This window comes from Salvelinus namaycush, chromosome 36 (assembly GCF_016432855.1).
Source record: "Salvelinus namaycush isolate Seneca chromosome 36, SaNama_1.0, whole genome shotgun sequence".
Taxonomy (NCBI): domain Eukaryota; kingdom Metazoa; phylum Chordata; class Actinopteri; order Salmoniformes; family Salmonidae; genus Salvelinus; species Salvelinus namaycush.
In genome coordinates this window covers 19,475,358-19,491,010 of record NC_052342.1, presented here as the reverse complement: position 1 = coordinate 19,491,010, position 15,653 = coordinate 19,475,358, and the positions used below count along the sequence as shown (strand labels likewise).

The window sequence follows — 15,653 nt, the reverse complement described above, 5'->3', positions numbered from 1 at the left end:
TGCAGCGCACGCAAGGTCCCCCTGCTCAAGCCAGCGCATGTCCAGGCCCGTCTGAAGTTTGCCAATGACCATCTGGATGATCCAGAGGAGGAATGGGAGAAGGTCATGTGGTCTGATGAGACAAAAATATAGCTTTTTGGTCTAAACTCCACTCGCCGTGTTTGGAGGAAGAAGAAGGATGAGTACAACCCCAAGAACACCATCCCAACCGTGAAGCATGGAGGTGGAAACATCATTCTTTGGGGATGCTTTTCTGCAAAGGGGACAGGACGACTGCACCGTATTGAGGGGAGGATGGATGGGGCCATGTATCGCGAGATCTTGGCCAACAACCTCCTTCCCTCAGTAAGAGCATTGAAGATGGGTCGTGGCTGGGTCTTCCAGCATGACAACGACCCGAAACACACAGCCAGGGCAACTAAGGAGTGGCTCCGTAAGAAGCATCTCAAGGTCCTGGAGTGGCCTAGCCAGTCTCCAGACCTGAACCCAAAAGAAAATCTTTGGAGGGAGCTGAAAGTCCGTATTGTCCAGCGACAGCCCCGAAACCTGAAGGATCTGGAGAAGGTCTGTATGGAGGAGTGGGCCAAAATCCCTGCTGTAGTGTGTGCAAACCTGGTCAAGAACTACAGGAAACGTATGATCTCTGTAATTGCAAACAAAGGTTTCTGTACCCAATATTAAGTTCTGCTTTTCTGATGTATCAAATACTTATGTCATGCAATAAAATGCAAATTAATTACTTAAAAATCATACAATGTGATTTTCTGGATTTTTGTTTTAGATTCCGTCTCTCACAGTTGAAGTGTACCTATGATAAAAATTACAGACCTCTACATGCTTTGTAAGTAGGAAAACCTGCAAAATCGGCAGTGTATCAAATACTTGTTCTCCCCACTGTACACCTTAGCCAAATACATTTAAACTCAGTTTCACAAAATTCCTGACATTTAATCTGAGTAAAAAAATCCCTGTTTTAGGTCAGTTAGGATAACCACTTTATTTTAAGAATGTGAAATGTCAGAATAATAGTAGAGAGAATGATTTATTTCAGCTTGTATTACTTTCATCACATTCCCAGTGGGTCAGAAGTCTACATACACTCAATTAGTATTTGGTAGCATTGCCTTTAAATTGTTTAACTTGGGTCAAACATTTCGGGTAGCCTTCTCCATCTTCCCACAATAAGTTGGGTGAATTTTGGCCCATTCCTCCTGACAGAGCTGGTGTAACTGAGTCTGGTTTGTAGGCCTCCTTGCTTGCACACTCTTTTTCAGTTCTGCCCACACATTTTCTATAGGATTGAGGTCAGGGCTTTGTGATGGCCACTCCAATACCTTGACTTTGTTGTCCTTAAGCCATTTTGCCACAACTTTGGAAGAATGTTTGGGGTCAATGTCCATTTGGAAGACCCATGTGCGACCAAGCTTTAACTTCCTGACTGATGTCTTGAGATGTTGCTTCAATATATCCACATAATTTTCCTCCCTCATGATGCCATCTATTTTGTGAAGTGCACCAGTCCCTCCTGCAGCAAAGCACCCCCACAACATGATGCTGCCACCCCCGTGCTTCATGGTTGGGATGGTGTTCTTCTGCTTGCAAGCCTCCCCCTTTTTCCTACAAACATAACGATGGTCATTATGGCCAAACAGTTCTGTTTTTGTTTCATTAGACCAGAGGACATTTCTCCAAAAAGTATGATCTTTGTCCCCATGTGCAGTTGCAAACCGTAGTCTGGCTTTTTTATGGCGGTTTTTGAGCAGTGGCTTCTTCCTTGCTGAGAGGCCTTTCAGGTTATGTTGATATAGGACTCGTTTTACTGTGGATATAGACACTTTTGTACCTGTTTCCTCCAGCATCTTCACAAGGTCCTTTGCTGCTGTTCTGGGATTGATCTGCACTTTTTGCACCAAAGTACGTTCATCTTTAGGAGACAGAACGCATCTCCTTCCTGAGCGGTATGATGGCTGCGTGGTCCCATGGTGTTTATACTTGCGTACTATTGTTTGTACAGATGAACGTGGTACCTTCAGGCATTTGGAAATTTCTCCCAAGGATGAACCAGATTTGTGGAGGTCTACAATTGTTTTTTTGAGATCTTGGCTGATTTCTTTTGATTTTCCAATGATGTCGAGCAAAGAGGCACTGAGTTTGAAGGTAGGCCTTGAAATACATCCACAGGTACACCTCCAATTGACTCAAATTATGTTAATTAGCCTATCGGAAGCTTCCAAGGCCATGACTTAGTTTTCTGGAATTTTCCAAGCTGTTTAAAGGCACAGTCAACTTAGTGTATGTACATTTCTGAACCATTGGTATTGTGATACAGTAAGTGAAATAATCTGTCTGTAAACAATTGTTGGAAAAATTACTTGTCATGCACAAAGTAGATGTTTCTAACTGACTTGCCAAAACTATAGTTTGTTAATTAGAAATTTGTGGAGTGGTTGAAAAATGAGTTTTAATGACTCCAACCTAAGTGTATGTAAACTTCCGACTTTAACTGTAACTGCAAAATGCTGTGGTAGCCATGCTGGTTAAGTGTGCCTTGAATTCTAAATAAATCACAGACAGTGTCACCAGGAAAGCACCATCACACCTCCTCCGTGCTTCACGGTGGGAATCACACATGCGGAGATCATCCGTTCACCTACTCTGCGTCTCACGAAGACACGGCGGTTGGAACCAAAAATCTCAAATTTGGACTCATCGAACTAAGGACAGATTTCCACCAGTCTAATGTCCATTGCTCGTGTTTCTTGGCCCAAGCAAGTCTCTTCTTATTATTGGTGTCCTTCAGTAGTGGTTTCTTTGCAGCAAAATCGACCATGAAGGCCTGATTCACACAGTCTCCTCTGAACAGATGATGTTGAGATGTGTCTGTTACTTGAACTCTGAATCATTTATTTGGGCTGCAATCTGAGGTGCAGTTAACTCTAATGAACTTTTGCTTTGCAGCAGAGGTAACTCTGGGTCTTCCATTCCTGTGGCGGTCCTCATGAGAGCCAGTTTCATCATAGCGCTTGATGGTTTTTGCAACTGCACTTGAAGAAATGTTCAAAGTTCTTGAAATTGTCCGGATTGACTGACTGACTTAGTCTTTTACCAAATAGGGCTATCTTCTGTATACCATCCCTACCTTGTCACAACACAACTGATTGGCTCAAACAGATTAAGGAAATAAGTTCCTTAACACCTGTTAATTGAAATGCATTCCAGATGACTACCTCATGAAGCTTGTTGAGAGAATGGCGAGAGTGCAAAGCTGTCATCAGGGTAAAGGGTGACTACTTTGAAGAATCTCGAATAAAACATTTTGTAACACTTTTCTTTGTTTGCTAAATGATTCCATATATGTTGTTTCATCATTTTGATGTCTTCACTATCATTATACAATGTAGAAAATAGTACAAATAAAGAAATTCTTGAATGAGTAGGTGTGTCCAAACTGTTGACTGGTGCTGTGTGTGTGTGTGTGTATATTATCTATCTCTGTTATTTACCTTCTGCAGTGACATCAAACAGTTCTGTAAGAAGATCAGACGCAGGATGCCAGGGACCGATGTACCAGGGGTGCCAGCTGCTCTGTCTTTTGGATCCCCAGTATGTGACCAGCGCTATGCTTAGGCCTTACGTTTAGGTTGGAGAGTCTTGGCCTTGTTAAGTGTTTCACAGTATCTTTGGAGCCCCAGTATGAACAACATTTTGTAGGTCTTGTGCGTAACCCAAACCCAGTGGCTCTATACATGCGAACATTAGCCAATTTCAAGTCATTGAAGTAGTTGCATGTGATAGAACGCTACATGTTAGCTGTGACCATCAAGTAACCTGGCACACTTAGCCTTATGCTAACCACCAGCTGGCCTTGACTCTTGGCTGGCGTTTGGAGCACAGAGCCTAGTGTTTACACTTATCTCATAAACTACAGTAATGCAACTGTCAACTTTGTGGAGGTGGAAATACTCTGAGAATGTGTGACTGACAGCTCTGTGGACCAATGACAGGTGTCGGAGACGCTGACGGACTGCAGGCGTCAGCTGACACGGGTGGTTGCCGTGCTACAGGAGGTGGCTGCGGCGGGGGCACAGATGGTCGCCCCTCTCGGGGAGCAGGAGGGGCTCAACGCTCTAAAACTGGATGACGTGGCCTTCAAGGCTGTTGAACAGGTACTATATACGGCACACAGCTCCCGGGAGCTAATTCTTCTTGATCAATGTGGACGACCTGTCTGTCACACAATACGGTAACCATAGGCTACTTGTACACTACATGACCAAAAGTATGTGGACACCTGCTCGTCGAACATCTCATTCCAAATCATAATATGGAGTTGGCCGCCCCCTTTGCTGCTACAAAAGCCTCCACTCTTCTGGGAAGGCTTTCCACTTGATATTGGAACATTGTTGCGGGGACTTGCATTAGTGAGGTTGGGCACTGTTGGGCGATTAGACCTGGCTCGCAGTCGCCGTTCCAATTCATCCCAAAGGTGTTTGATGGGATCTCAACAAACTATCTGTATGGACCTTGCTTTGTACACGAGGACATTGTCATGCTGAAACAGGAAAGGGCCATCCTCAAACTGTTGCCACAAAGTTGGAAGCACAGAATTGTCTAGAATGTCATTGTATGCTATAGCGTTAAGATTTCTCTTCACTGGAACAAAGGGGCCTGGCCCAAACCATAAAATACAGCCCCAGACCATTATTCCTCCTCCACCAAACTTTACAGTTGGCACTAGGGTTGAATATTCTATCAGTATTTTACTAATGTTCCATCCTGAGAATAAATCACTTTTCTCCCGGGTAATCCGGTATTTCCCGGTTAAACCGGGAGTGTCAAACCTGACGCTACCTTGGCCTGATGACCCTTATATAATAATAAATGTTATGATCCCTACATTAACGACATTTAATGAGCCCAAAAAATCCCAAATGTTTGTGCCGTTATCCATTTCATACTGTAAATCAAATCAAAGTTTGTCACGTGCGCCGAATACAACACTTACAGTGAAATGCTTACTTACAGGCTCTAACCAATAGTGCAAAAAAGGTGTTAGGTGAACAATAGGTAAGTAAAGAAATAAAACAACAGTAAAAAGACAGGCTATATACAGTAGCGAGGCTATAACAGTAGCGAGGCTACATACAGACACCAGTTAGTCAGGCTGATTTTAGGTAGTATGTACATGTAGATATGGTTAAAGTGACTATGCATATATGATGAACAGAGAGTAGCAGTAGCGTAAAAGAGGGGTTGGTGGGTGGCGGGACACAATGCAGATAGCCCGGTTAGCCAATGTGCGGGAGCACTGGTTGGTCGGCGCAATTGAGGTAGTATGTACATGAATGTATAGTTAAAGTGACTATGCATATATGATAAACAGAGTAGCAGCAGAGTAAAAATAGGGTTTGGGGGGGGTATAAGCCACTGCACATTACACGCGACAGAAAAACAAAAGCCCATAGCTGTAGCTAGCTATATGCTCTCTTGGGTAAATTAATGAAACTAGCTCCAGTAGGCTAATCTTTTTGACTGTGGACTGTATTACTGTATTATATGGACTGGATTTATGGACTTCATTCAAACTATGATAAATCAGAAGAGAACATGCAATTCTGGTCCCACGCATGCAGCCTACAAAGTTACAAGTACAGGCTAGTGAATTTGATTTTAATTTTGAAATATAATAGGGCCTATTCGTATAATTCGTAGGCTGACGTGTATATGTATATATTATATTTCACCTTAATGTTATAAGCCTACCTCCTCTTTCTCTCTCTTGTTGCTTCATTCCTTCGTCGCTTTCAACAGTTAAATGAAATACGTTTTGTTGTCCTTCATCATTCTAATGACGTCCTTGAATAATATAGGACTAAAATTAGATGCAGAATGCTTTCACTTCTCGTCACGAAGATTTGAATGGTTATGGGTCTGAGTAAATAACTGCTCTAGCCTACTGCCATCACGCATTCGTTCTTCTTTCAAACTAACAACATACAGTGATTTTTCTATTGGCTGTTGTAATTAACATTTAGCAAAAAGAGCTACAAAAAATAAATCATTTCCAATGTAACAAATGTTTTACATCAATAAAAGCAGTGTAATTCCACCATATTTAATAGGCTTGAGGTCTACTCGCGAAATAGTCTATTGGTATAAGTAATGCAAAATAAATTCTATCCAACAAGCTATTCTAGTCTAGCTTTTCCCGCATGGGACTCCAAGAGCCAAGGAGAGTATTTATTTATTTATTTATTTTTTTAAGGTGAGTGTCCAGCAGAGCACAGGTGCGTGCGTATTGCGCAAGAAACTGAGGCGATAACCCACCATTAATTAGCTAAATATAAGGCTAATACTGCATTGAATTTATTACCTGAAAGAGTTAGACTAGGACATCCTATATGTAGGGCTATATGTCCATCTAGAACAAGATTCTCTATTTTGGATGTCATTTAAATGGAGTTGATGGCGCTAGAGAGAGACTGCGAGAGAGTGCTCGCGTTTGTGCTGATTTTAAAGAAGAAAAAAAGTGTACTCTTTAAAATAAAAAACCAGGTGACCCCCGAAAGCCAGATGGAGATAGACGCCATTCGGTATTTATGTTACTGTAGTATAGGCTATGCTGCAGCAAATGTAGGCCTACCTGTCACAAGAAAGAAGGTTACCATGATGAGATGATACTGTAGGTCTACATGCATTGTGTACTGCGCTCCGTACTGAGATGGTCTGTCCCCACCCTGAGCGTTGATTCATCATGCAGAGGTCGTTGGTAAGGATCGCTCTTTCTTTTCTTTTCACCTAAAATGACATACCCAAATCTAACTGTCTGTAGCTCAGGCCCAGAGGCAAGGATATGCATATTCTCGGTACCATTTGAAAGGAAACACTTTGAAGTTTGTGGAAATTTGAAAGTAATGTAGGAGAATATAACACATTAGATCTGGTAAAAGATAATACAAAGAAGAAAACATGCATTTTTTTTCATCTTTGAAATTCAAGAGAAAGGCCAGAATATATTATTGCACTTTAGGTGCAATTTTGGCCACTAGATGGCAGCAGTGTATGTGCAAAGTTTTAGACTGATCCAATAAACCATTGCATTACTGTTCAAAATGTTGTATCAAGTCTGCTCAAATGTGCCTAATTGGTTTATTGATACATCTTCGAGTTTATAACTGTGCACTCTCCTCAAACAATAGCATGGTATTATTTCACTGTGATAAAAACTATAAATTTGACAGTGCAGTTAGATTAACAAGAATTTAAGCTTTCTGCCCATATAAGACATTTCTATGTACTGGGAAATGTTCTTGTTCCTTACAATGTCAGGCTAATCACATTAGTGCACGTTAGCTCAATCGTCCCATGGGGGGGACACCGAACCTGTAGAGGTTTAACAGTTCCATTTCACACCATGCTGTTCATATAAATAATTTACCGGTTTCTCGGTTATTTATCCCAGGAAAAGGGAGTAGTTTTGGGCGGTAAATCTCTGTAACCGGGTTCCCGACATTCAACCCTAATTGGCACTATGCATTAGGGCAGGTAGCGTCCTCCTGGCATCCGCCAAACTTAGATTTGTCCGTTGGACTGCCAGATGGTGATTCATCACTCCAGAGAACGCGTTTCCACTGCTCCAGAGTCCAATGGCAGCGAGCTTTACACCACTCCAGCCAACACCATGTGCAATGCCAAGCGATCTTAGGCTTGTGTGTGGCTGCTCGGCCATGGAAACCCATTTCATGAAGCTCCCGACAAATAGTTATTGTGCTGAAGTTGCTTCCAGAGGCAGATTGGAACTCGGTATTGAGTGTTGCAACCAAAAACAGATGATTTTTATGCGCTAATTGCTTAAGCACTCTGTGGTCCTGTTCTGTGAGCTTGTGTGGCCTACCACTTCACAGCTGAGTTGTTGTTGCTCCTAGATGTTCCCACTTCACAATAACAGCACCTAGAGTTGACAAGGTCAGCTCTAGCAGGGAAGAAATTTGATGAACTGACTTGTTTGAGATGTGGCATCCTATGATAGTACCACGCTGAAAGTCACTGAGCTCTTCAGTAAGGCCATTCTACTGCCAATGTTTGTCTATGGAGATTGCATGGCTGTGTGTTCGATTTTATACACATGTCAGCAAGGGGTATGGCTGAAATAGCCAAATCCACTCATTTGAATGGGTGTCCACATACTTTTGTATCTATAGTGTATTAATGACAAATGTCCTTACATATGATAGGTATATTGATGAAGAGTTGGTCCTCTCGGTTAATACTCTCTCTCCCCTTCCTCTCTCTCTCTCTCCTTCATCTCTCTCTCTCTCTCTCTCTTTACTCCATTTCTCTGGTAACTCTCTCTCCCCTCCCTCTCCAGGTGTATGGGTCCCAAGGTCTAAACCCCCATGAGTGTCTGCGTCAGTCCTGCAGCGCTGTCATCTCCACCATGAACAAGATGGCCACTGCCATGCAGGAGGGAGAGTATGATGCTGAGAGACCACAGGGAAAGGTACAGAGAGATCTCCATGCAGGAGGGAGAGTATGATGCTGAAAGACCACAGGGAAAGGTACAGATAGATCTCCATGCAGGAGGGAGAGTATGATGCTGAGAGACCACAAGGAAAGGTACAGATAGATCTCCATGCAGGAGGGAGAGTATGATGCTGAGAGACCACAGGGAAAGGTACAGATAGATCTCCATGCAGGAGGGAGAGTATGATGCTGAAAGACCACAGGGAAAGGTACAGATAGATCTCCATGCAGGAGGGAGAGTATGATGCTGAGAGACCACAAGGAAAGGTACAGATAGATCTCCATGCAGGAGGGAGAGTATGATGCTGAGAGACCACAGGGAAAGGTACAGATAGATCTCCATGCAGGAGGGAGAGTATGATGCTGAGAGACCACAGGGGAAGGTACAGATAGATCTCCATGCAGGAGGGAGAGTATGATGCTGAGAGACCACAGGGGAAGGTACAGATAGATCTCCATGCAGGAGGGAGAGTATGATGCTGAGAGACCACAAGGAAAGGTACAGATAGATCTCCATGCAGGAGGGAGTATGATGCTGAGAGACCACAAGGAAAGGTACAGATAGATCTCCATATAGCAGCTCTATTAGAAGATGCATCTTATCAGTTTGGAGTTAGATGCTTCTCCCTGGGGGGTATGAGACTGGGGGGGCTATGGCTGTAGAATGACTTCCTCCTTTACCAGCCGTTCATAACTAACAATACTATATATTACATCTGGAACATGTCATGAAATAAACTCTAGTATATTTCATGACATTGACATTCTCTCTCTCTCCCCTCTTCTTACCTGTTTCTCCCATCACACTCCCTCCACCTCTCTCCTCCCTCCGTCTACTTCTCTACCTCTCTCCACCCTCCCTCCCTCCTCCAGGCTCCCCCAGTAGAGGCTCGTGCAGCAGCCCTCAGGGCAGAGATCACTGATGCAGAGGGCCTGGGAGTCAAACTGGAAGACAGAGACACTGTCATCAAGGAGCTCAAGAAGTTACTTAAGATCAAGGTAGGGACATGTCTATCTTTCTCTGTTCTTACACACATTCACACATTTTCCTCCACATGCACCCATCTCTCACCTCCCTCCTGTCTCCCTCCCCAGGGAGAGGAGTTGAGTGAAGCTCACGTCCGTCTCAGTCTCCTGGAGAAGAAGCTGGACACGTCGACTAAAGACGCAGACGAACGTGTGGAGAAGATCCAGACCAAACTGGATGAGACCCTGGCCCTGCTCAAGAAGAAAGAGAAGTAAGACGGGGGGGGGGTTGTTGAACTGTTTGGAAGTAGGACGTTATTGTTATAGAATGTGCAGTAAAGAGGACTGGACAGGTGTAAGATTTCCTCTAGCCTATCAGGGGGCTAGGTGGTGCGATCCCCATATTGTTAAACCGGTCAGATCTCCAGTGAGACTAAGGGTTGTTTTTTAACCCCCCCCCCCCACACACACACACACAGGGAGTTTGAGGAGACCATGGACGCCCTGCAGGCAGACATCGACCAGCTGGAGGCAGAGAAGGCGGAGCTGAAGCAGCGTCTCTCCAGCCAATCAAAGAGCACCATCGAGGGCCTCAGGGCCCCGCCTGCCTCGGGCATCGCCTCCATCGTCACGGGATCCGCCGGAGGTGAGGCTCCTGAGTCGTCTGATCCCTCACCTCACACACCTTAGTACACGCCACCTCTTATACCTCGCACGTCATTCATACTATACATACTCCTAATATTTTTATAGTGTTTTGTTGTTCTTTTACCTTTTTTATCTCACAAGGTTTTGTTTTATTTCTCAATTCCTTCTTCCTCCCCACCCCTCTCTCCAGCCGCTCTTGCCCCAGGAGCAGGGGGTCTGTCTGGGCCCATGCAGGTGGTGGACTCCCCTCTCCTCCGCCAGCAGGTGGAGGCTCAGAGACTGGGTATCAAACACCTGAAGAACGAGAACAACAGACTCAAGGTCAGAACACCGCAGGGAACTGACTCGTCTCTTTGTGTGTGTGTCACTTTAAGTCTCATTGTCTCTATTCAGTCCTAATCCAAATATGGATCAATGCTTTCTTTCTTGTTTCCAGAACACTGTCCGTCTGTGTTGTATGTGGTTCATTGAATAGTATAGTTGTCATGGATACATTGTCAGTAGTTGTTGATATTTGTATGTTTCAGGCTCATAGTTAACCGACTGTGTACCTGTCTCTATTGATAACTCTCTGTGTATCTTGTCTCTCCTCCAGGCAGAGAAGATGAGAGCCCAGTTAGCCTCTCTCCCTCCCCTCCACGTCCCCAAGTTACACCTGAGAGAGGCCACCTCTTCCTCCTCTCCCCCTGCTGAGGGGCCTCTCCACGGGGCTCTCTACAGGAAGACGGAGCAGCTCCTGGGGACCCTGCTCAAGATGACTGCCACAGTTAAAGTGGTCGACATCACCGGGAAGACACCAGGTGACTGGGAGGGATGTGTGTTTATGTGGGACAGGAAGACACCAGGTGACTGGGAGGGATGTGTGTTTATGTGGGACAGGAAGACACCAGGTGACTGGGAGGGATGTGTTTATGTGGGACAGGAAGACACCAGGTGACTGGGAGGGATGTGTGTTTATGTGTGACAGGAAGATACCAGGTGACTGGGAGGGATGTGTCTATGTGTGACAGGAAGATACCAGGTGACTGGGAGGGATGTGTGTTTGTGTGACAGGAAGATACCAGGTGACAGGAAGATACCAGGTGATTGGGAGGGATGTGTGTATGTGTGACAGGAAGATACCAGGTGATTGGGAGGGATGTGTGTTTGTGTGTGACAGGAAGATACCAGGTGACAGGAAGATACCAGGTGACTTGGAGGGATGTGTGTTTGTGTGACAGGAAGATACCAGGTGATTGGGAGGGATGTGTGTGTGACAGGAAGATACCAGGTGACTGGGAGGGATGTGTGTTTATGTGACAGGAAGATACCAGGTGACAGGAAGATACCAGGTGATTGGGAGGGATGTGTGTATGTGTGACAGGAAGACACCAGGTGATTGGGAGGGATGTGTGTTTGTGACAGGAAGATACCAGGTGACAGGAAGATACCAGGTGATTGGGAGGGATGTGTGTATGTGTGACAGGAAGATACCAGGTGACTGGGAGGGATGTGTGTTTGTGTGTGACAGGAAGATACCAGGTGATTGGGAGGGATGTGTGCTTATGTGTGACAGGAAGACACCAGGTGACTGGGAGGGATGTGTGCTTATGTGGGACAGGAAGATACCAGGTGACTGGGAGGGATGTGTGCTTATGTGTGACAGGAAGATACCAGGTGACTGGGAGGGATTTGTGTGTGACAGGAAGACACCAGGTGACAGAGGGATGTGTGTTTGTGTGACAGGAAGACACCAGGTGACTGGGAGGGATGTGTGTTTGTGTGACAGGAAGACACCAGGTGACTGGGAGGGATGTGTGTTTGTGTGACGGGAAGACACCAGGTGACTGGGAGGGATGTGTGTTTGTGTGACGGGAAGACACCAGGTGACTGGGAGGGATGTGTGTTTGTGTGACAGGAAGACACCAGGTGACTGGGAGGGATGTGTGTTTGTGTGACAGGAAGACACCAGGTGACTGGGAGGGATGTGTGTTTGTGTGACGGGAAGACACCAGGGCCCAGTTTCCCAAAAGCGTCTTAAGGCTATGTTCATGGTTAGAACCGCCGTAGGAGCATCGTTAAATCTCAGAGCTGTTTCTCAAAACCATCGTTACTAAAGTTGCACTTGAAAAGGCTTGTTATTTAACGACTGCCTCAGACCACTCGCAGAACAGCTCAGTACGTCGTTAGATGCTTCTTTTTTTTGCCCTTCTGAGGCAGAAGATCTCCGCTGAACACAGAATCATGAGGATTATCCATCTCTGTGACCGCTGATCACTTCAGAACCAAGTTGACAATGTCTTTGCAATTGTTACAAACAACTGAAATAAAAAGATGCTTCAAATGAAAATCAAAATGAACGCATTAAAATATCAATGTAATATAGACTACACAGGCCTATATATTTCAATCATATTAAAATCTATTTCACGCCCATTCAATTGAGTTCTATTTTGCTAATTGTAGGTTGTCTGTAATTTTTGCCTCAATATATTCCATGATGTGTAACAATGTGCAAGTCTTGATTTCGGTCATTATTATAGGGTAAGCATTAGAATCAGCTGCCTCAATATTTGCAGCCGTAGTTGGTCATTTCTTTCTAGGAGCTGATCCGTCGTCAGTATTGTGAAATAATTCTAATGTTAAGGTAAGATTTGAATGGAGATGGCTGATCTGACACTATGCCTCAATGATGCACTTAGCGAACGTTCTCTCTGCCGTGGTGTTCTGGGAAACATGTTACATCTTCGGCCGTTGTAGGAGAGATGCATCGTTAAAACACTCGTAAGCCTAAATTCCATCGCTATCGGGAAACAGTGCCCTGGTGTGTGTGTGTGTGAAGGGTTTTGTGTGTGTGTAGCATAGTTTATGTTATGTGTGTTTTCAGTATAGGTAAAGTATTCACATCCCTCAACTTTTTCACATTTGGTTGTTACAAAGTGGGATTAAAATGCATTTAATTGTCATTTTTTTGTCTACGATCTACACAAAATACTTGGTCAAACTGGAAGAAGAATTCTAACATTTGTAAAACATTTATGAAAATTTGAACACTCTCTCTTGATCAGATAAGTTTAACCCCAATTAGGTTAGAATTGTGGAGTAACTACAATGTTGTTGATCCATCCTCAGTTTTCTCCTATTACAGCCATTAAACTCTGTAACTGTTTTAAAGTCACCATTGGCCTCATGGTGAAATCCCTTAGCTGTTTCCTTCCTCTCTGGCAACTGAGTTAGGAAGGATGCCTGTATCTTTGTAGTGACTGGGTGTATTGATACACCATCTAAAGTGTAATTAATAATTAATTAACTTTGACATTAATTAACTTTGACATTAATGGGGTATTGTGCATAGGCCAGTGACACAACTCAAATGTAATCCATTTTAAATTCAGACTGTAAAAACAAAATGTTGAAGGGAGTCGATGGGTGTGAATACTTTCTTAAAGGCACTGTATGTGTCTATTTGAGTTGGTACATAGATAAAGAGTCTTTCTCTTCTACAGTGAGTGCTAGTGCTCAGCTCTTGGACCAGACGGCTCGGCTGCAGAGCCTGAGTGACGCCCTGGACAAACTGAAGGTGACTTGAATTTATATTATCAACCCCTAGTAATAGTCATAGTATTTATCTTCACCTCAGATTTTGTCCACTAATCTGTTTTTCATGGAAATGGACATAACATCAAGTCTCTCTCTCTCTCAGGGTGAAGTGGCGGAGCATGTGGTTTCTCAGCAGCCTGGGGCAAAGGTCTCCTCTGACTTTGCCACCTTTCCCATTTCCTCTTTCGTCAAGGTAACACGCACATGGACATCACAGACTGTCTTAGTTGGCACTCAAACAAATATAAGGAATACATCTCAATGCAACAGATATCTGGTGGATGCATCAACCTGTATTTGTTTTCCTTTGACATCGTATTTTCTCGTCCTCCTGTCTTCTCAGGCGAAGGAGGGAGGCACGGTGTTTGTAGGCCGCGTGGCCATCCCGTGTGCCAAGGGCCAGGAGCAGGTGCACCGTCTTGTCCTATCACAGCAACACCTGCAGCAAGTGCACCGCCTCCTCATAGCCTAAGACGACACCCCATTGGCCTGCGTCCACAAGTGGACAGCAGGCTTCACCAATCGGAGCCCAGCAGACACAATTTTTTTCCTTCTTTTTTTCTTCAGTCTCTCACCTAAAGTTCCAGTCCATTTCCTGTTGTTCCACAGAATCTCTCAGGATACGCTTTGTCACACTACACCACCTAGAAATAGCATTTTAATTGCCATCAGAGGCTTTATGCCCCTTCTAGGATGTCTATTTCTATCATTTTTTCTATGCCAAAGAGACACACACGTGTTCTCATCGAGTACCTAATAATACTGTACAACTTATTTTCTATTGCACTTCAAGTCCTAAATGATTTTTTTTCATCTCCTTTTGTTCTACTGTGGTGGTTTATTATTCGCCTACCTGCGTATACCAGCAGTCAGCAGCACTTTAATGTGTGCTTACCCTGTTTGGGGATTTTGTTCAATTGACTATTGTTATTCATTTATGACAGGCTATTTCAAACCTAGGGTGTGTCTGAAATTACACCCTATTCCATATATAGTCAATAAGAAGAGGGTGGAATGAAGTCCCATAGCCAGTTGACACATGTAACTTTTCTCACTGTAAAACTTATGTTCATTTGGAGTTGATATCTATTTGCATGTCATTTCATTAAGATAGGAAGCTAATTTAATGTTTTTTTTATTTTTAGTGTCAGTCCACTACTAGGACCTTTATAGATTTAAGAGAGATAGCAGTAAGTGAACTTGTTACTCAGTATTTGAATTGTTTCACTGTGTTGTCTCTCTCATTTTCAGTTAGCCATTACACTATGAAGGTCTATCCACCATATGTACCTCGTGTCAAGACCTTTCACATTAGTCACTATTCATGGTAACTGATGAAGAATGCATGCAAGTATATCTGGGTGGAAGTAAAGATATCATTTAAAGGTTTTTGGCTAGTGGTTAAGGTTATATGCAGACGGTCTCTAAAGCCGTGATACTTTAACTACAAGTTTCTGTCAGACCGGGTGTTCAGTGCAGATTGCAGAACATTTACCAAATGCAAATGTTGAAGTAGTTCAGACCACACAGCGGACTGGAGTCTGTCCATGGATACAAACGACTATACTGTACCTAACGACTAATGTGTCCAAAACAGAACAATAAAGATCTTTTCAAAGTCATCCATTTTGTCAGATTAAATGATATTCACAATATAGCCTATTCATGTATGAATATAGAAGTTAAAGCTTTTTATTTGTACTGTGACCGAATTTAAACGATAAGCATTTTATTTGCATAGCACCACTGATAAACAAAGGGTCCATTTCCCAGACAGGTTAGGCCTGGTCCTGGACTAAGATGTACTTTCAATAGAGATTCTCCACTGAGCAGGCTTTTTAGTCCAGGACTAGGCTTGATGTGTGTCCAGGAAACTGGTCCTTAGAATTGTAATAAAAATGCATTTGATATGTTCATCACAGTCTGATCAGGAGAAG

At 43.7% G+C, this 15,653-nt stretch overlaps 1 protein-coding gene across 3 annotated transcripts in view; it reads left to right on the top strand.

Moving 5' to 3' along the window:
* The window catches only part of LOC120030356 (dynactin subunit 1-like), a 41,817-nt gene extending 26,479 nt beyond the window's left edge, over positions 1 to 15,338 (top strand). For all 3 annotated transcript variants that reach the window (XM_038975737.1, XM_038975738.1, XM_038975735.1), the window contains 11 exons: positions 3,513 to 3,603; positions 4,005 to 4,166; positions 8,369 to 8,500; positions 9,397 to 9,522; positions 9,619 to 9,761; positions 9,969 to 10,135; positions 10,328 to 10,458; positions 10,733 to 10,937; positions 13,623 to 13,696; positions 13,820 to 13,909; positions 14,060 to 15,338. In XM_038975737.1, the coding sequence (XP_038831665.1) occupies positions 3,513 to 3,603; positions 4,005 to 4,166; positions 8,369 to 8,500; positions 9,397 to 9,522; positions 9,619 to 9,761; positions 9,969 to 10,135; positions 10,328 to 10,458; positions 10,733 to 10,937; positions 13,623 to 13,696; positions 13,820 to 13,909; positions 14,060 to 14,188 (1,450 nt within the window). In that variant the 3' untranslated portion in view covers positions 14,189 to 15,338. The remainder of the gene's footprint in view (positions 1 to 3,512; positions 3,604 to 4,004; positions 4,167 to 8,368; positions 8,501 to 9,396; positions 9,523 to 9,618; positions 9,762 to 9,968; positions 10,136 to 10,327; positions 10,459 to 10,732; positions 10,938 to 13,622; positions 13,697 to 13,819; positions 13,910 to 14,059) is intronic.
* The last annotated feature ends 315 nt before the right edge of the window (positions 15,339 to 15,653 follow it).